At 47.2% G+C, this 21,082-nt stretch overlaps 1 protein-coding gene across 2 annotated transcripts in view; it reads left to right on the top strand.

The window, feature by feature from the left end:
• The window catches only part of ARMH4 (armadillo like helical domain containing 4), a 55,422-nt gene extending 34,720 nt beyond the window's left edge, over nucleotides 1-20,702 (top strand). The window contains exons 6-8 of one of the 2 annotated variants that reach the window (XM_053946713.1): nucleotides 15,837-15,868; nucleotides 19,625-19,759; nucleotides 19,945-20,702. In XM_053946713.1, coding sequence (XP_053802688.1) covers nucleotides 15,837-15,868; nucleotides 19,625-19,759; nucleotides 19,945-20,010 — 233 coding nt within the window. In that variant the 3' untranslated portion in view covers nucleotides 20,011-20,702. Of the gene's footprint in view, nucleotides 1-15,836; nucleotides 15,869-19,624; nucleotides 19,760-19,941 lie in introns of both variants that reach the window. The other variant, XM_053946712.1, reaches the window with a different exon arrangement.
• The last annotated feature ends 380 nt before the right edge of the window (nucleotides 20,703-21,082 follow it).

Here is a 21,082-nt window from a genome sequence, read left to right as displayed (position 1 = left end):
TATTTTCAGTCTCATGTGAAGGCTGAGACAATACAGATGTTATAATTCGTGCCATCACAATCAGAAGCCAACTATTTTTTAATTATAATACATTATAAGTGTTTCTTGGCCTATCAGCTTTAGTCACACCATGCTGTAGGTGCCTTAAAGCCAATCATCTAAAATTACCCCTCGTGAGTCCTAATCCAATGCATCTTTCATAGTTCTATTTCTCCAAAGTATCCAGTCTTATTTGCAAGGCCATCCTTTGAAACTTGTTTCTAGTTCCATTTCTCTCTCAACAATGTCTATCCTATTGCATAGCATTTCTAAGTCAGCATTTCTTATCTCAAAGTTTACATACAAATACATACTATGTAAGCCTTCTGTCAAGCTTTAAGAATTCTCTACAAATCCATTTCCCACAACCAGGCTCCACATAAAACACTTTTATACTGAAGTCAGAGATGTCACCTTGTCAATAATTTAACTGAAAGACCAAAGACAGGTAGCTGAGTGCAGAGTTCAGTGGAAGTCTGTGTCATCCCCTTCCCTAGATGAGGATTTTGCATGTTTTCTTTTGTGCTCAGGCTGCCCTGCAGTTGCTGTTGGACTGAGTTCATTTCCCTCCTGCATGATCTTATCTCAGCTCTTCAAGGCAGAGAAGCTGGTGCAATAGCACAGAAAGTCATGGCATTTCCAGCAAGGCACCAGGTTTGCTCTGCTCAGCTTCCCAGGGTCTTGGTTGCTGTTCCCAGATACCAAATGGAAGTTTTCCTGAATGCATAAATTACCAGTGGATCCCCAAACCTGGTTATGGGTCCAACAGCTCACATGGAAATGTGTGTGTTGTTGCTCCTTTGGTTTTGGTAGATCTGTTTATCTCTTTGAAATGGACTTTAAAAATGAGACTTCAGCTCCTGTATCCTTTTGGGTTCAAGTGAACAGATAGCAATTCTCAGTCTGGAGAGATTGGTAAATCAGGATGTTGTGATGAACTGCTCTGAGTCAACAGTTCTTTGGGTCTGTCAGTCAAACCTGTAACTAGGTTATTCAGTTATTGCCCAAATCTGTCAACTGATTCACAATATTACAGGGTAAGGCCAGTAAACTGCTTCTCATGTTTAGGACCAAATTTCAGAAGTGCTCTGCAGTTTCATTGTTTTCTGTACCTACAAAGAATTTCAGATTTCAGGTGGCCCATAGAGGTTTTGTTTGTGCTGTGGAAAATGCAGCTTTTCCCTTGGGAATTCCCTGTGCAGAATATTTGCAGTTAAAAACAAAAACATTGCAGCTACTTCTTTAGAAGACTAAGGGGAGATTTTGACAACTCCAACCTCTTTCTTTGCTAATATTTGTTAGCCTTGCAGCTAAAATAAGAGCAGTTCACTTGTGGATCATAGACTCTCACCTTGTTTCACCCCCTGCCATGTGCAGGGACACCTTCCATTAGACCAAGTTACTCCAAGCCCCATCCAAGCTGGATTTAACATTCCAGGAATGGGGCAGCCACAGCTTCTCTGGGCAAGCTCTACCAGTGCCTCACCACCCTCAGCATCAAGAATTTCTTCCTGACATCTAATCTAAATATCTTCTCCTTTTAAAACCACAGTGCAATCAGGCTGCGACAAAAAAAAAAATGTCTTCTGCTTATTTCCTCCTTCAGGTTTGTCAGTGACTTCTTTCTGTGTCTCTCTCTGCAGAGTTTGTCTTCCTGGAGGGTTGACACCACCCTTGTCAAGCCAACAGAAAATTTTCTGGCCCATTTGGTGGTCTTTGGAAAGCAAGCAGTACCAAGTGGCCCTCAGCACTTAGATCATAAACAATTGCTGCCTCTTTGAAGGCAGATTGACCTCTGAACTTTATCCAAATAATGTTGTGAAGGTTCTCTTGCATCAAATTGGTTCTTCATTATTTGAACAGATGATGGCAGCAAAATCAGGAGTTCACTCAGAGATACTCAAAATATCTCCTCAGAGCCACATCATATCACTGTCCTAATCAGAGGGTGGGCTCTGACCTGTTCCAATCAGGGTAATGCCCTTTCAGGGTAAGTAAATTGTTACTGATTATCTTAATCTGCTCGGAGAAACTCCAGATCTGTTCATTTCTGAGCGGAAGGAGTGGGATGGGAGAATGCCACAGCACTGGGTGTGTGTTTGGGATGTATTACATTGCAGACTGGAGTCACACAGGAGCAGTGCTCTGTGCCATGTGTGAAATAAATGGGAAGTGTGGATAGCAGAGGATCTGAGGATAAATCAGCCCTTTCACTGCAGGGCTGTGCAGAGCTTATCTGGGAGGTGATGGTGATTTTATAAAGTTCAGTGGGTGGCAGCAAACGTCACCAAGATTTTGGGATATTAATTCGTCTGCAGATCCTCACCTGTAACTGTTGGTAGGTGCTGCAGAGAAAAGAGAGGTTTTGCTTCACAGCAGCCCCTGGAACAACCTCTCCACTGCAACCAAACTTCTTATATGAGGACCTAGGTAAGAGGTACAAGACCAGAGGGATGTGGAAGTAGAGCTAGTGCTTAGTTATGGGGATTTTTGAAGCAATTTTGAATGAGTTAGAGACAGGAGCTCTGAGTTTTTTAGATGATGTTGTTTATTTTCTTATCTTCTACATAGATAGGAAGGGTGAGTTCAATTCACATCTTCACTGCATGGCTCAGAAGGTCACAAGGCCCTTATTTACAAGACCTTTTAAGGATTTATTGACCAATGAAACACTGTGAGCAAGGATATTTATGGTTTTGACCCAATCCTTAAATATTTTGTCTTATGGACCCATGCTACAATGTAAGCTTTCGTAGCCAATCATGTTATGACAAACCTATAGTTCTGCATTCTAAATTCCTTCTTCACCTTTGTAACTGCTTTTATTTTTTCTATATCTTAAACTCTAAAATTCTGAACTTTCCTTCACTTGATGTGTCTCTGCTTTAAACTATAAATCCACATTCTGGCTTCTAGCACCTAAGTTTGGAAGCCTTTTCCAAGATCTCAGATCAAATCCTGTGTTTAATTCTAAGCTTTGACTTACAGGCTAAAGTTCTGAGAATTTCCTGAATTTCAGATTCCAACATTTAGTTTGGAGTTTACCCTCTCAAGCCAGGGCACCTTTCTCAAGGGTGGATAAAATCTGAAGGGGAACCAGGAGCTGCAGACTCCAAGTGATGGCCAAGCACTGCTCCAGTTTGCTGCTGAGTCCTACCAGTAGTTTTGCACCATCAACCCTATGAAACCAGGTTTGCTTGTCTGGGGGTTGAATTTGGCCTTGTGCTCTTTCAAAATGCAGATCAAAAGAGGCCAGGTCCTACCATAACCCACACCTTGAAGCTGCCCATCTAGCCAGTAATCAAAATTGCTCCTCTTCTTCAAAGCACTTCCCTTCAGAGTTCTTTTGAAGTGTTTGAATTCAGCCAGTTTTCCCCATGCAAGCTAAAAATGGAGCTGCCTTCTCCACCTTTTGTCTGCCCAAACAATAGCTCCTTCATTTGGATAGACCAGCAGAAGTCACATTCTGCCTCCTGCAAGAATTTTTGTCTGTCAAACTTGCTTTCTTCTCAGCCAGCATAGGCTCAGTGAAGCCTTTTTGTTTGATTGCCATCATCAGGTGTCTGGGTTGTTCTTACTGAGAAATACACATGGAATTATAGCTGTGCTGAAGATATTTTCACATTTTCCCTCTGTTTTCTTTGCTGGCTTTGTGTCTCCATTTGCCTGTAAATGGAATCAGAGAATCACAGAATGGTTCTGGTGGGAAGAGACCCTAAAGAGCATCAGTTCCACCCTCCTGCCATGGGCAAGGACACTTTCCACTATCCCAGGTTGCTCCAAGGCATGTCCAACCTGGCCTGGAACACTTCCAGGGATCCAGGGGCAGCCACAGCTTCTGTGGGCAGAAGCCAGGGCCTCCCCACCTTCACAGGGAACAATTTCTTCCTAATATCTAATTTAGCCCTGCTCTCTTTTAGTTTGAAGTCATCCCCCCTTGTCCTGTCCCTCCAGGCCCTTGTAAAAAGTCTCTCTCCACCTCTGCTGTCAGCTCCCTTCAGGTACTGGCAGGCTGCAGTGAGGTCAGCCCAAAGCCTCCTCTTCTCCAGGCTGAACACCCCCAGCCTTTCCTCCCAGCAGAGGGGCTCCATCCCTCCGATCATCTCAGTGGCCTCCTCGGGACCTGCTCCAACAGGTCAGTGTCCCTCCTGTGCTGGACACTGCACAGCTGGGTACATCCTGTCAGTGCTGCCAGCTTTGGATTCCCAGCCAGCAGATGAAGATGCTTGTTTATATTAGAGAACTGTTGTGAGTGCAATTAATAAACTGCAAAGCAGTTGAAGAGCTAAATATCATTATATAATCAGGCCTCCTTCCCAGTAAATGATGTGAAAAATGATTTCTTGTGAAGAATAACAAACTGTGGTGGCTTTTTACCCTAATTGTAGATGCTTGATTCTAATTTGTTGTGTGTCATTTCCATGTAAATGAAGAGTTTTAGCTATAATTACTGCATTTATGGCAAACAAGATACTATCATTTTCCAATGCTCAAAAAGCACTGGCATGTTTAGAAATAGAAGAACTGAATAATTATCCCCCTGGTGCAGCTCTAGGGAGGGGTCTACAACTCATAGTATCCAAAGAGGTCTTGCACAAAGGCAGCTGATGCCATTAACCCTCCTCTACATTTGGGGAGCCAGCTCAGAGACATGAAGTGACTTTCCCAGAGCACTCAGCAGTGTTCCAGGTGCCCAGATCCTTCTGGACAGCATCTTCTTGTCATCACTCTCACAACACAAAAGACAGCAGAGACACAGTTTTGTTGGCACTGAATTTCCTGGTTTGTCCCAGTTATCCCAGTTCAGAGAAGCTGTGGCTGTCCCATCCCCGGCAGTGCCCAAAGGCCAGGTTGGACAGGGCTTGGAGCAACCTGGGATAGTGGAAGGTGTCCCTGCCCATGGCAGGGGGTGGAACTGATGGTCTTTAAGGTCCCTTCCAACCCAAACCACTGTGTGACTCTGTGATGATTCTCTGCTCCACCAGAATCTGCCTTTTCCCTTGCACAGTTTCCAGTGTCTGAAGTTACAAATCAGAATTCTGAGGTTTCTGAGCATGGGAGGCTGAGCAGCATCTGACCTGACCCCACACCACTGGCTTGGGGTGAGCCCACATCTGTGTGAAGGCCTCGTTGTGACAAAAGCCCAGAGAGTGTATTGTCCCATGGAAACATCAGTCCCCAGTCAGAAAAGAGCTGCAGGATGTCACAGTGTCAAAATATGAGGACTTGTAGTGCTGGGTTTCACCCCATCCCACGCACTCTGCTCCTCTGGCGTTCAGGCTTGCTCCAGTGTTGGGCACAGTGAGACCTTTGCCTGAGAGGTGACTCCAAAATCACCTCAAAATATTCCCCAACCTGAGCCTTTTTCCCTGGGGAACTCTTTAAAGGCAGCTGCCAGGCTCTGTGTGGGGCCTGCCGGCAGTGGGCACGTGTCCCCTGGAGGGGCTGATTTCTCCTGGGAATGGATCCATCACCCTGGTGCCTGGGGAGGGGTGGTTGCCCACAGCCACCCTGGTTCCTGTAGGCACCAAGCAGCCTGGTGGGACAAGAATGATGGCTGATGGATGTTTCATTTCAGCCAGTGCTGTACCAGCACTTCCTGATGCATCAGATCCCGTTTGCTTGGCTTCTGCTTGAGCCAGCTCTACATCATCACTTCAAGGAGATGCCTCAGGTTTTAGCTTTTCTATTTTCCAGATTCTGTGCTTCAGTGTGTGGGTCTGGGCTTCATATGAGGGGATGGTGATTTTTCTTCACAGAGTAGGGAGACAAAACAATTCCTGCTCTAGCTGGGGACCAAGGACGAATGATCCAAATCTCAGGCCCAAGAGTACAAACAACATGGGCTGAGGAGAGAAAAACAAGAAGGATGGGATTTCATGGGCTAAAGCTGTAATTGGACAATTAAATCCAATATGCAAATGGAGCAGAACTTATAAAAGTGTGAGACCCAGTGACCAGTTGTCCATTTTGTGACCATTTTGGTTCATCTTGGGTGCAGCCCTGGCTGGGCTCTTGTGCTGCCCAAGGTGGATCCATTGAGGCCTCCTAATAAATCCCTGCTTTATTCTTTAACTCTGTCCAGTCTCTGCTCTAGGTCAGCCTTCACAAGGCATCACAGGGACGTGCACAGGGTGCTTCCCTGCCCCACTGCACATGGCAGGGTTCATTCCAGGAGCAGGGCAGGGAGGGGAAGGCTCATTCCCACCCTTTGGCTCCATGCCCTGTGCCATTGCCTCCCTGTCTGCCTCACTTCCATGGGCCATCGCTTTCCTGGAGCTCAGAGCCTCGGCAGCAATCTGCCAATACCTGGTTCTCCTGTGACCTTCCTGCCCTCCAAGGAGTGCTGCAATTCCTGGAGTTTTCCTGGGTTTTTAGGGGATAAAATCTGTCACTTACTCAGACATTTGTAGACAGAGGAATAAATTGCTGGCAGTGTTAGCGCAGTGTGTAAAGTCACTGTGCAACTCAGGAGATCCTGCTGTGTCCATGTTCTCTCCTCACTTGGTTTGCTTTGCCCTTTGCTCATTCCCTTTTTTTCTCTGTAACTTTCTGAGGGCCCATTCCCATAGGAGTACCTGGAATGTTAAAAGCAGTTGGGAATGGTTTTGGGAAAACTGACAGACAGCAGGTTTAGATGGGATATTTGGAATAAATTCTTCACTGTGAGGGTGGTGAGGCCCTGGCACAGAGAAGCTGTGGCTGCCCCTGGTTCCCTGGAAGTGTCCAAGGTCAGATTGGATGGGGCTTGGATCAACCTGGGACAGTGGAAGGTCTCCTTGCCCATGGCAGGAGGGTTGGAACAGGATGCTTAAAATAATGGCATCCTAAAGAACATTTGTTTGCAAAAAATCCCATTTTACTGTGATTTAGTATTTGTACTGTTTCAGCTCCCAGAACATCCCACACAGATGGAGGTGTTTCAGTAGGGGCCATTAAACTATGAAGGAAGGGGCTCTGACACAAGGGAAAGAAACACAAGTGACCTACTAGATATGAGCTATTATATCTTTAATATTCCCACAGTAAGGATGGAAAATGGAATAAGAGACCAATTTACTTGCCCACAGTTATACAAGAAGTCAGGGACAGGTGTCAGGAACTTTAAGGCTCCATTTGGTGTTTGATCACAAGAGAATCACAGTGGGAATTGTTGCTCAGTTCTGGATGCAGGAGGAATGTGGGATAAGACTTGTCCTGTTAGCAAAGATAAGCAAGTTCATTTTCCTTTTGTGACTAACACTGGACAATGCCGCTCTTCCCAAGATTTGCAGGAAAATGAGTCTCTGTGATAATCAGATCTTATTTTTAGCATCTAATCGATGCTCAGGGCTTTGTGGTTTAATTAGTGGAATAACTGTTGGCTGAAAACACAGTCTAATACCTGTTTTTTCCTTCAAAGGTCAACTCCATCATTTTTCTTTCCAACCATCTAGCGCTTTATTGATCTTTATGTCATTTCATGGGGAGTGCTGCATCTTGACAGATGAAATAAAGGCCAAAACTTGAAATAAGAAAAAGATATCCTTTTTTTTAAACACAAAAATGGAAAATTCCCTATTTCAGCCCTTGCTGCTGGCAAATCCTTCATACAGTGTCCCAGGAAATAGGATTCTGAAAATTACTTTTGTTCTTTATGGAAGAACGAAAGCAATGGAATTTCCTCCTTTATGGAAGGAAAAAAACAAACCAAGATTCTTTTCCGAGCCTGATTAATATCAGACATAAACTGAAGCACAAAAAGAAATTTTGCAGTGTAGCTGCTGATCCTTTAAAGTAGATAAGGCCATGAGCTCTGTCAGGAGGGCAGGAAGATCTCTGTGGTTTGCATCTAGGGAGGGCTGAATGAGAAATGCCCTCTCCTCTCAGTATAGGGGAGTGTCACGTGGCTTCAGCTGGAGCTTTGGAAGGTATTTAATCAAGTAACTGATGCCTTAAGTCTTAGCTTTCACATTTTCCAGATTCTGGACTGCCTTAGTGTGTGACTCTGAACTTCATATAAAGTGTCAGCAAGTTCTCCTCACAGCTCAGTCAGACAAAACAATCCTTTTCCAGCCCCAGAACCAAGGGCACCGCTGCAGCTTCAGCCCCAAAAAGTGCAAACAACAGGGAATGGAGGAGAGCAACCTGGGAGGATGGGACTGCACAACCTGGAGCTGTAACTGGACAATTAACCCCAATGTGGAAATGGACCAAAAGTTATAAAAGTGTGAAAACTCGTGACCTGGGGTCCATCTTGGATCCACCTTGGGTGTAGCCACAGCTGGGCTCTTGCACTGCCCAAGTGAATCCCTCAAAGGCCTTTTAATAAATCCCTCCTTTATTCCTTTAGCTCTGCCCAGCCTCTGTTCCAGGTAGCCTCTCAAGGCATCATAACAGCCACCACTGTTCTGCTGCTGTCCTCCAGCTGAAATGAGATGCTTTTGGAGCAGAGGGATGTATGAGGTGCTCTCCACCTGCAGCTTCTCCACCTTTTCCACTCCTCCCGTCACTGCGACCTGACATTTAGTTTTTCATTTGCAAAAATCTACTCTGTCTTTGCCAGAATCTGTTCAGTCTTACACCAGACCATGGGAGAGGCTGCTGGGTTATGGAGCAGAAAACAGGCTTGGAGAAAAATGGGCATTAAAAGACAACACAGGACTAAATTCCATCTTGGGCTTTTTTCCTGTAAATTTACAGGGTCAAACCCTCCAGTCATCCCTCAAAACCAGCAGTGATTTTAGAGGGACTTGGTGTCAGAAAGAGCTAAAATATTGGCTTGGGGTAGGCACAGAGATCCCCACATGGTTTGTGAGCTCAGCTCTGGTGTCTGGGATGGGATGGTGCAGTTTTCCCCATGTTTGACCTGCTGGTTCCCTCTGACCTGAGGGGCCTTGGCCACACTGACAGCACAACACGGAGCCTGCTGGCAGGAGGAAGAATTTCTCTTCCAGGGCTGCATCCTTGGCCACTGTAATGTAATTTCCTGTACAAATCAGGAAATTAAGGATGGAGGATCTGCAAAGCAAGGATTGCAGTGCACCTCGAAGCTTCTCCAAAAATCAGCCAGTAAGGTTGAGATCATGGAATCTCAGAATGGTTGGGATTGGAAGTGACCTCAAAGACCCTCTCTGTTCACAGCCCTCTGCAGGGTGGTGGCCAGGGACACCTTCCACTAGCCCAGGTTGCCCCAAGCCCTGTCCAACCTGGCCTTGACTGCACTTGCTGGGGAAGGGTAATGTTTCCCCTCAAGGCTTGGGGCACAGGTTGCCTAGAGAAGCTGTGGCTGCCCCATCCCTGGAAGTGCCCAAGGCCAGTTTGGAGGGGATTTGGGGCAACCTGGGCTAGTGGAAGGTGTGGGGGTGGAACAAGCCTGTCTTTAAGGTCCTTTTAACCCAGACCAGTCTGTGTTTCTCTGAAAGCTGGTGAATATGAACATTTTCAGCAGACAAGAAGCCCATGAGCTGAGGCAGGGTGGGTTCTCACTGCTGGCAAATCCCTGTGTTGCTCCAGGAGCTGTGCCAGGGCAGAGTGAGGGAGAAGCTGATCCCACGTGTGCTCCAGCAGAGGTGTTGCTATTTCCATAAACAAAGTTTGCATTTCCTCTCCCAGAGCAGGCACAGCTTTTGAACACAGCGTGATCTGTAAATATTTAATCATACAACAAATTGTGACAGCCAGTTCACAGCAACGTCCTGCTGATGCCTTTTAGGATAATGGGAGATTTTATACCTTGGCTTGGTTTTAACATCTTGTGCCTGTCTGGGGCCACTGAGGGAGAAACAAATTGTGTGTAGATGTCAATATGTGTTTTGAAGGCCCCACAGAAGAACTGAGTTCACAGGGAAATGCCAAGGCACAAGGAAAGTGCCTTTGCCAGCCTCAGCAAGGGGCTACTCACTGTGGGCAGATAAAGTGGAAAACAGCTTAAAAAGTGAAAGGGAAAAGGAAAAGGAGGAACCAGACCTAATGCCATGGGGAAAGGAGTGTCAAAAGGTCAGGGAAGGAGTTGGGAAGCCCATTTTAGTTCCTGCTTTCTGGGTGAGTGTGGTGAGTTGTCTCCCCATCTCCATTTATTTTCCAAGAGATTTGGGCAGGTTGAGGCAGGCTTGTGTTGCAGCTGGACAGGCAGGGAAAAGGGTGTAGATGGTGCAGTTCAGGGACCAGACAGTGCCATGGTAGCTGTTAAAGTTCACTGGGTTAATTCAAAGTTCACCCAAGCAAAATTTTTATATGAAAACATAAATGGTAATTGTCAGTTTGACATGTGTTTGATTATCCAGCTGTTGTTCAAGTCTTCTCGAGTTGGGCAATCCATGCATCAACATTCCCATCAGGTAGGTGTAGTTGTTCTGGAATTAAAAATATGCTGCCTTCCAGGCAGATGCCATTTTCTTTATTATTTATTTGTGCTAGTAAGTAAATTGGAACTTGTGCTTTTTTAAGGGAAAGGAGCAGATGCACCCTTGTGCTATTAAGTTGTCAGAGCCGAGCAGATGAAGCACGAAGCATTTCTGCAAAATTGTTCTCACAAGTCTCATTTGGAGAAAAAAGTTTAACCTGCAAGAGAAAGGGATGAAATTGTAGTGGAACAGGGCAGGGTGCTTGGTATATACAGACTGATTGAAAGTAATCAATCTTTTCCTTGTTTTCTGCACTTTAACCAGCTCTCCTTTGCTGAGAGAGTGCAGCTTTGGAGTAGATATAAGAAAAAAATTCTTGACTGTGAGGGTGGTGAGGCCCTGGCACAGGGTGCCCAGAGAAGCTGAGGATCCCCCATCCCTGGCAGTGGCACATTTTCACCACTGGTCTGGGGGTTGTGGTGGAGAGTTATTAAAAGGAAAGGTGATGGATGAACCTTCATCAGTAGCAGGATGGAGTTCTGGAATGAAGCTGTAAGTGCTGGATTTGAAAACCAGGCAACATCTGCAGGGATGAGTGATAACGTGCCATGGAAAAACAGAATTGCTTTAACTGATGATTAAAACAGAGGATATGATTAAAACAAGCTGATTAGATGAAACCAAAGTGACAAGATAAAGCAGCAGGGCATCGAAGAGGGGAGGGAGGAGACACAACTGATGGCAGTAGGGCATGAATTATTGATTGAAATCTCCACCAGAAGTCTTTGCATTTTCTTATCTGGGAAGGGAGAGAATGAATGAGAAGAGAACAGAATTATTAAACAGCTTTATCATTGCACTGGAGTGGATAATTAGGCAATTAGGATTACTAAAAGTTGGCAAAGCAAGAGGCCCCGAGGACTTGTGCTCCTGATTTCAGAGGAGGGTGGAGAGCAAAGCAGGGAAAAGCCTTGGGTGAGAGATTTGATGGTGCCTTGTGGTGAGGCTGAAAGGCAGAGCCAGGCTCTGGCACCCAGCCCCCTGCAGCTGCCAGGACACAGGGGGGCACAGGAGACCTGGAAAATGAATTTATCTGAAGATGGACAGTCCTTGGAACAGCAGCAGGGAGGGAGATCAGCGGTGAAGGCCTCAACATAAAGGGGATCTGGACCCAAGTGAGTCCAGAGGAGACCACAAAGATGCTCTGAGGGCTGGAGGCAGGCTGGGAGAGGTGGGAGAGTTCAGCCTGGAGAAGAGAAGGCTCTGGGGAGACCTCAGAGCATCTGACTTTGGGCATGCAGTGCCATATACCCTCAGGTGTCACCTGCTGTCCCCTCCTGAGCCTCCTGCCTGCATCTGCCAAAACCTGAACTTCCAGAAGGGTTTTGCTCACGGGGGATTGTAACTGAACCTTTGGGCCAGGCCCCTCCAAAAAGGGCCAGGCAGACACCACAGGCTGCTGCTTACCTCTGCAAATGAGCTTCGCTTCTTTAGCTGGCACCAGAGCTTCTGAATAGCTGGCTGCACATTTTGAAGGGGAAAGCTGGGTAAAACTGCCTAAAAATAGCATATTGCATCTGTAACTGTCTGAATTCATCCTGGGCTGCTCTGAGGCCAGTGCCAGACAAGCATGCTCCTCCTCTGTGCTCCTGACTGGCTTAATGTTAAGCTATATGTTATTTAAAATGAATTTGCAGAGATGCAGACATTATATAAATCACTGAGGAAATGTCAGATTATGGATGTAATTTGCAGAAGTGCTCCACACTCATCTTACTTAGCTCCCCATGAAGCCAAGGGATCAAAATTAAGCTGAGGCAGAGATTTAGGAGCAGTCACCATCCTAAAAGTGCTGTGGAAGATGAGCCAGCACTGCGGACACTTGTTAGTAATTCACACCCAGAGACTCTTGGAATTTCTTCAGGACATTCAGCGACCAGAGAAAGGAGGAATAAAGGGGATGATGAAAAATACATGGACTAGACTATTTCTTACTAATTATTTGCTTGCCCTCATTGGCGAGTCACCTGGTGTTCTTGGAGAGTGCTGCATTTTCATGGGAAGGTGCCAGCCACGACGTTCCTCTCCCAAGACCAAGCCAGAATATTAATTATGGATTCTGTTGCATAATTAGAGTCTGAAGCCCAGAATTAATTGATGGTAGCTGCTTAGCATAGATATCAGTTCTACCTTGGAATAATGCTCTGTCTCCTAGCCACACAGAGATGGGTAAATCACTGGAGCAGCGAGTTCTCAGTTTTGGTGACACTGTGGTTTGTGATCTCCTGCCAGGTGTTAGAACATTGGTGCATTGGTGACATGAGAAGTTTTTGTAATTCATGGTAACCCAGTGCTCCTTGACTTGTCCTGGCCCCAGTCTGACAGGTCTGGGACCTTGGCTGTGACAGCTCCACACTCTCTGCTCCTTCCTGGTGCAGTCCTGCCAGAGCATTGAAGATTTCTGACCTCCTGCCTGAATCTCATTAATTTGGGGCCATTATTTTCCTCTAGCCGAGGTCAGAGGCTGTGGCTGCATTAGAGCATCCCCTGGAGAGGCACCTAGTCAGGGAGAATCGCCTTGGGTTGTTTTTCCTGTGGCCTGGGTTGATTTTCAAAGGCACCTCATGGCTGAAAACAAGGCTGGGTTTAATAACAAACAAATGTGTAATAGCAAATAAAGATTTGTACTATCGAGCTGGTGGGCCCCAGTGGGCGTGCTGCTGTTGTTTGGTGGAGCAGAGGAGAACAAAGCCAGAATCTGTGTTCATTAAAAATAGGTAATAGAATATTCTTAGCTCAGCCCCTGCCTCTGCCTTGGCAGAAATGCTCTGGAGTTAATTGCTGCCGTTGTTCAGCTGCAGGAAAGTGGGTCGGCTATTGATGAGATCACTGCTCCCATTGAATTGTTGGGAGAGGTGTAAAAATAGGCTTTGTGCTCTGTCAGAGTCCAGGACATCCCTCTGGCTGCCCTGGCTGGCTCGAGACCCTGGCAGGGGGCTCAGAGTTCCTGGCACAAAGTCAAAAACATCTGTGCCTTCGATTTTAGCCCATGGAAAAAGCTGCCAACTTTGTATGAGGAATTACAAGTCACAAGGGTTTTAGTAGTGTGATATTTGAACTAACACAGGGTAGAAAAGTAGAATTTTGGGATTTTTAGACTGGGGTTCAAGGGGATACAAGATGGAGGGATTTGGGCGTGTCCTGGCCTTCTTCTCCTTTGTCTTGTCCTTCATGTCTTGATGGTGGCACTTTTCTGTTGGTTTAAGGTAGAGATTCACAGTCTAACACAGATGATGGGAATTGGTAAAGAAATTGTAAACATACACACGTAGTTTTGAGTATATAAGGTGGGAGCCACCCAAGTCTTGAGGGCAGATGGCCGTGGTGGACTTGCTAGCCAGAGCTCGGCAGGTCAGAGAAAGAATGTTTAGGTAAGAAGAAATAAACACCCTTGAAAGCACAATCAGAAGCATTCCAGGCTCCTTCTTTGGCTGCGTTCGGGCTAGGGAAGCAAAGACTCTTTATGATCTCTCGGGGTCACCCAGACCTTCAGAACCCCGAGAGAAATCAACAGTGCTCAGCTGGGGTTTGGGCCAGCTGAGCACTGTGGGCGCATGTGTGGACGCTGTCCCCAAGCCCTGTGGCTCTGCAGCTGTGTGGCTGAGCCACTGTCACCACTCCTCCTGGCAGTGTCATACCCGGAGACCCAGCCCAGGGCAGCCATGGGTTTCCTTCCTCTCCGGGATTCCACTGGGAATTCCCTCAAGCTGTGCCAAGGGAAATAAAGGTTGGATATCAGGAAAAAGTTTTTTACAGAAAGGGTGATAAAGTTCTGGAATTGTCTGCCCAGGAGGTGGTGCAGTCACCATCCCTGGGTGTGTTTAACAAAGCCTGGATGTGGCACTGGGTGCCAGGGTTTAGTTCAGGTGTTGGGGCTGGGTTGGACTCGATGATCCTGAAGGTCTCTTCCAATGCAGTGATTCTGTGAATCTGTGAATCCAGGGCATGCAGGCTTGGGCTGGCAGAGAAGGATTGTGGTGGCACCTCCATAGATTTGAGTTTTGTATGGCTTAGCCTATGCAGGCCAGGACTAATGATGGGGAGAGCTGATAAAACAAAACCTCCTGTCCTCTTCTAGTGCTGTGTGTGTCCCTCTCCTGGATAATTAATCTTTTTTTCTCAGCTCCCCATCAGAGATGAGTGCACCTGTGCCTCTTTCACCCATGTTCACCTTTAGCTAATTTGGGATCCTTCTGTTTGGAAGGTGTTGCTAACACTTCAAAGGGAGTATTCAAATGGCTTTGAACGTGTGTTGTATCTGAGACATAAAATAACCATTTGCTGCTGGCCCTACCGTGCCCCCTCCCCACTCACAGCAAGGCTCCTTTCTGAAGGGTGCTCTGAGTGCTGCAGGTGCACCTGCAGACACTGATATTGCTAATTCAAGCTTTGAGGGGACGCTTCATAACAAAGCAGGCTTGGAAATCAGGTCTAAATCCATAAACTGTGTGTAACATTTGGGATTTAACACACCCTGGAAAAAATATCCCTCAAAAGGACATTGCTGCATCCAAGAGTCCCCTGTGCCTTTAGCACTGTCCTCCTGGAGAGATGAGAATCCTCGATAAAACACACTTGCTGAGCCCCCCAAAACCCCAATATTTAACTGTTTATTGCTTCTTACCTATGAGCAGGAATTTGTTAAAATCCTGGCAGATCCCTGTGGGCATTTTGCCCTCGGTGCAGTGCAGATACACCCACTGCCCTGTGGTGTTAGTGAGTCCTGCACCCACTGCTGAGCCCTTGCAGCTCTTTGAGATCAGTGACTATTTCATCCCAAAGCACCTGCCTTTACACAATTTTAATTCCCAGCTGTCATATTTCATATTTAACTGCCAGGAGAAGAAAGTCGCAGTGCTGGCAGCACAAATTTGCTTGGGTTAGTGATTTAGCACCTCCAGTGCCATCCCAGCCCTCTGGAGGCTTCCCAGAGCAGGCAGTGGCTCTTCCAGAAAATCAGGGGAATAAAAGGCAGTGAATAATACATTTTTAGCCATCATTACAGGCTATACAAAATACAGAAAAGAACATCCACACAGAGGAGGCCACTGGAAGGGGATAACTGCACTGCAAGGTTTCCTCCTGCTCAGACACTGTGGTGTGTGTATGAGAAGTGATGGTCAAAAATCCACAGCCTGAAATACTGGTTTTTATTTTCCTTTTTAAATCACTCTGAAGATGTGAATTGCTCAGCCAGAGGTGAGCTACTTGCCTGCCAACTCACTCCAAGAGTTTCTTGTGTTGATTTGTGGCATTTGCTTTTTTCTCATGAATGAGAAAAGAGGAAATCTAATGTTCAGCCTTATCAGCTTGTCAGTTTAATTGCTGTCTATTTTAATGTTACCACTATAATTTGTTACTAATTAATAGAAGTAACATGACTGCAGCTTTTATTTTTTCCTTATTTTTCAGTGAGAAGCTGGATGGAGAAGCTGAAAGATAAGGTAGGAGCCTCAGTGTTTCAGTTCCTTTCAAAGCAAAGCCACTTTTACTTGCAGGAATAAATAAATTCTTGTCAGTGCAGTTCTTTATCTCATACAGACAGTTGAGAAAGGGCTTAAATTCTTTTCTGGGAGGCAAATGAACCAGATGCTGCTGGTATAGAGTGGTGTGAATCCACAATAAATCCCTGATGTTGTTGTAACTAAGGGCAGGAGGGACAGAAGTGTTTGATTGATTTCTCTGCACCAGAAAATGAACTTGTCAGATAACCTGAGTTACTTTTTTTTTTTATTTCCCCTTAACTTATCCTAGAATAGTTTTGGTTGGAAAGGACCTTTGGAAGTCCATCTAGTCCAGCCCCTCTGCACTGAGCAGGGATATCTTCAGCAGACCAGGTGTTTAGGACCCTGTCCAACCTGACCTAATGTTTCCAGGGACCCCGGGGTAAAGAACTTAATTCCACCCCTTTTCTCTAAGTGCTGAGCTCAGTTCTGGATCCAAATCAAGAGGCTCTGGTGCTGCTCTCTGGTGAGAGGCTGCATGCCATGCCAGTGCCTCTGGATGAGGCCTTTCCTACCTGCACGTGCTGCAAATCCCTGCAAGGAGAATGATCAAACACAGTAAAACTGAAAAACAAGGTACCAGACCCTGATCCTTCCTCCCTGGCATCACAGGGGGCTGGTCCATGGAATCAAGAGCTGTGCCAGCCACAGGCAGTGATGGCTTTTTAAGCTCTGCTGCCCTGGAGCAAATATTGACATTTCAGAATGGTTGTGAAGCCTTACAAGTGTTGTGTTACTGACAGCAGAGCCATGAAGCTGGAAATGAGGTGACAGCAAGAACATCTTGTGACTCAACAGGCCTTGGAAATTCTTGAACAGGATCAGAGTCAGTAGAAACAAAAGCCATCACAAGGAGTGGGAGTGATCTCTGAAATCACATCTCTAAGCTTAGGCAGACTCACCCAACCAGCCCAGCCCTCCCACGTGCCCCACACCAAATTTCAGCAGTACTTTTGCCATCAAATCAGAGCAGAGAAACAGGCTCTGGGTGTCTGTTTTCCAGGACTGGGGGGTGGGAGGGTTTCAGGTGGGTTCCTGCCCAGCCCTTGTTGAGTTGCCTTTCTGCCTGCACCAGGAAGGAGGCAAGTCTAGAGCAAGTCTAGAGTCTCCTTGGCCTGGGATTCATCCAGAGCAGATGCTGAAAGGACAGAGAATGGTTTTCCCAGCCAAGGTAAAGAGCAGCCCCCGAGGCTGGTGGTGTGCCTGGAGGGATTGCAGCATGCACAGGTCACCTGCTCATGCCAACACGTGGCACAGCACGAGCTTGGGGACATCGGTGTCTTCTCCCTGAAGCTCTCACATCTTTCCTCTTGTCACCTTGTTGGCCACCCCTGTCCTTCCCTGTTGCAGAGGGGCTGCAGGTTCCTGTCTCCAGCAGAGCTCTGGAGAGTCTGAACCTCGTGCAGGCAGACCCTGGGCTGTGTGGCAGTGCCCAGCACAAGCACTGCTGTAACTGAGGAGCCACTGGTGTCCACTTCAAAGAGAGACTCACTCCTGAGCCACCTCCCTCCTTTGGGATCGCTCACCTGGCTCACATTTTTCCTTAAAAAAGCCCAACAAAAAACACTCCCCACCACTCCCAGCCAGTTGCTGGTGCAGCAAATCACTTCCAAATAAACCTGTTCACCCCATTCCCTCCTCTTCCTGAGTTTATCAGCACCAGTCTTATGTGCCCCTCTCATTTGCCCCATCCTCTGTTTTATAATCCCTCCACCCAGAAGAGAATTCCAGCATGTCTCTGAGAGAAATGTCCTTCCTTGTCCCTTAGGTGTGGGGCTGTGGGACCAGGAGCACAGGGTCAGGGACAGATTTATGTCTGGCCTCCTGCAATCTCTGTGCAAATGCTGCATTTCATTGAGTTCCTTTCAAGTTCTCCTGCTGTTATCTCAAAGCCCAGCAGGGCCAGGAAGGGCACAAGCATGGATTGGGTGTATTAAAAGCATCCCTAAAGAAGCTACATTTTCCACATAAAGGGGTGAAAATGTGGCTCTGGCCTGTGAAATGGGGTTTTCTATCAGGAAAGTGCAGAAGCCCTCAGAAGTTGAGCTGCAAGACACAGAAGGGCTGGATTTGCATCACATCACAGGTTTTTGGGGTATAAAACATTGATCTGGGGGCTGGGGGAAACCTGTAAAATGCCATGGGCTGGTCAGGTGTGAAAAAGGCTCACAGGCAGGCTGAGGAGTTCATTGTGATTTCTGACATGGACACTCAGCTGGGCAGCAGCTAAAAGCCATTTGCAGCCTCCCCTCACTGCCCATGCCAGCAGCAAAGTTCCAGAAATAGAAAACCCCACGCTGCACTAATTAGGTCACCCAATTAAGGCACCTTAATTGCCTCACAGAGACACAGCCTTCAGCTGTGTCCTCACTAACTCTTTTTTCAGGAGTTGGGCTCAGGCATGCAGCCCCTCCCCAGCACCTGAGCTGAACAGGGCTGGGGTTTCTGGGAGGTGTTCAGGGAACCTGAACGATGCAGCTGAAGATCCCTCAAGCTTTGGGATCCAGACACAGAGGAGCTGTTATTGTTTAGAGCACTGAGAGGGATCTGGAGGGGCTTGGGGGAGCAAACCAGCCCTCCCTGGCATTGTGCCTGCCCCAGATGAAAGCAGTTGTTGCCATTCTCCAGGTAAGTGTACAAAGGCAGGCTAGTGCACCTGAATAGCTTTTTTTTTTTTTTTTTTTTTCCTCCCACTCAGATTATGGAGGAGAAGTAATGATGGTGTGTGTGCTGTGTTGTGTTTTGAGAGCACAGCTGAAGACAGGTGGTTGTAAGCAATGGGCTGAGTCTCGCTAGGAGCTGTCTGATAGTCCTCAGAATTGGTGCCTGTGTCCCATGGCAGGTGTCAAATCGATTTTTGGGGGGTGTAGCAGGCAAAGGGTGAAGCTGTAGTGGCACAGCAGAGGACTGTGTGAGGAGAGGCAGAGCTGCAGAGGGGGGAGCCAGGCTGTGCCTGCCTCCCTTGCAACACTAAGCCCACCAGCCCAAATTAGGTGAGGATTCTGAAGCAATCTGGCACTTTAAAACTTAGGCTCCTTTTCCTTTAAAGCAGTAAAATATAAAATAGCAAGCACTTGGGAATATTTTCCTGAGGATTTAGAGTGTTTAGATGTGTAATTTTAGATTAGCCATGCTGTCTGTATTTTTTGTTTTAACGGGCAGTGCAGACATGTGGATCACAGTGATTGAATTAGGGCTGGTTTACTTTTGCTGTGCTCCCCTTAAGGCCACCTGAGGGTGTGTGTGCCCTCCCTCTATGTCACCATCCTGCTGCCATGCAGGGAACCCCTTCCCATGCAAAGCCAAAGTGTTTGGCTCAAGGATTTTGAGTACAAAGCCGAGGAGGCGCCAGGCTTATGTGCCCCTCTCATTTGCCCCATCCTCTGTTTTATAATCCCTCCACCCAGATGAGAATTCCAGCATGCAATGGCTCATCTCTGAGAGATATGTCCCTCTCCTAAAAGCAGGCAGGCACTGCAGGGTCTCAGCTGTCACCAGTAAATATCTCTCAGGAAAAGCTGAGCTGTGCTGAGGACTGGAGTGGGGAATCATCCCGTGCAGGCAGGTGATGGGGGCTCAAATCCAGTAAACTTTGAGGAAATCACTGCAGGGGTATATTGCAGTCCTTGGCTGGTGAAAATGGCTCTGAAAGGACGGCTTTGGGAGTGTTGCTCTGCTCCTCTCTTCTCCATTTAGGCAGGATACATGTCAGGGATGCTGGTTCCTGTGGGAGTTGGAATAGCTGGAGCCCTCTTCATCCTGGGAGCGCTCTACAGCATCAAGATTATGAACCGCCGGAGGAGAAACGGCTCCAAGAGACACAAAAGGAAGGTATGGAAACTGCCAGGGGAAGGTATGGAAACTGTGAACCCTTCTGGCTGGAAGGCAAACACGGCCTGGCTGGGGTCTGTCCGAGCTGGGGCACCTCGGTTACGGGATGGGGACATCTGAATTCTCTGCATTTGGTTCCTTTTCGCACGTGGACCTCTCTGACATTTGTTCTCCTCCCCCAGCAGAGGGAATTTAACAGCATGCAGGACCGAGTCATGCTCTTGGCCGACAGCTCTGAAGACGAATTTTGAGTGGAACTGCAGTGCCCTTGGGAGAGCCCGTGACTTTTCAGAGGAGGGAGAGAGGGGGGCAAGAAGAACAAGCGACTTTTCTGCTGCCTCGGCTGCCCCGGGCAGGGGCGGTGTCCCCAGCCCAGTGACAATGACAATGCTATGCTCTACGTGTGCCACCCGTGGTGTTTGTTTTGATACAGTAGTGGAGATCTCACACTCGCCCCCGGCGCCTCATTCAGAGCCACAGCTGGAGCTGATCCATGCGGATGATTATTTTCCTCTTGCCCTGGTGTACTGTTTTGGTCCTGGCTGGCAGTAATCTAATCATAACAATAGCTCTCACCCATCCCAGGAATGGAAATCTTTACTGTGAATGACTTCTGTCCAATTCATTTTAAATGTTACATTACCTGAGCTAGAGTTCGTTAGTGCTAAGATTAGCTGCTCTGCTTAATTAATGAGTTGTAAGCCTGAACTGTACCCCTGGCTGCCCGTGCACAGAGGTGCCCGTGTACAGGGCTCTTGACACAGTTTGAAGCACATTTCTGCCCTCGGGTGCCCCCACTCTCACCCCTTTCTTCCTTCAGCTCTGCTCCACACTGCTTGGAGACACGCAGGAATGGCCTCAGCACTGATTCCACCACGAAATTCCGTGTCCATTTTCAACCAGCACTGTCTGTTACAGCACAATAAATACCAGCGCTCACCTACTGACGGGTGCTCTTGCCTGCATCTCTTGGCTTTTGGTCAGTGTGCAAGGAGGTGAGAGAAGAGGCAGGTCAGAGACTTCCCCAGCTTCTGCCTCCTCTTGGAAGGTCACTAGCTCCAGGTTCTTCTCCTTCCTAAGGCTGCATTCCCATAGGGATGAGAGTGGAGCTTCTGTGCCCCTTGACCCCACTGGAAAATGCATTTTCAGCCCCTGAAGGCTGCGTGAGCAACAGCCCCTCTGGGGGATTTGGATGGGTCTTGTCTCACAGAATCACAGAATGGTTTGGGTTGGAAGGGACTTTCAAGGGACCTTTCCAACCCTGACACCTTCCACTAGACCAGGTTGCTCCAAGCCTCATCCAGTCTGGCCTGGAACACTTCC

Source organism: Vidua chalybeata, chromosome 6 (genome assembly GCF_026979565.1).
Source record: "Vidua chalybeata isolate OUT-0048 chromosome 6, bVidCha1 merged haplotype, whole genome shotgun sequence".
NCBI lineage: Eukaryota > Metazoa > Chordata > Aves > Passeriformes > Viduidae > Vidua > Vidua chalybeata.
The sequence above is the reverse complement of the archived record's forward strand: the minus strand, read 5'-3'. Positions and strand labels throughout refer to the sequence as shown.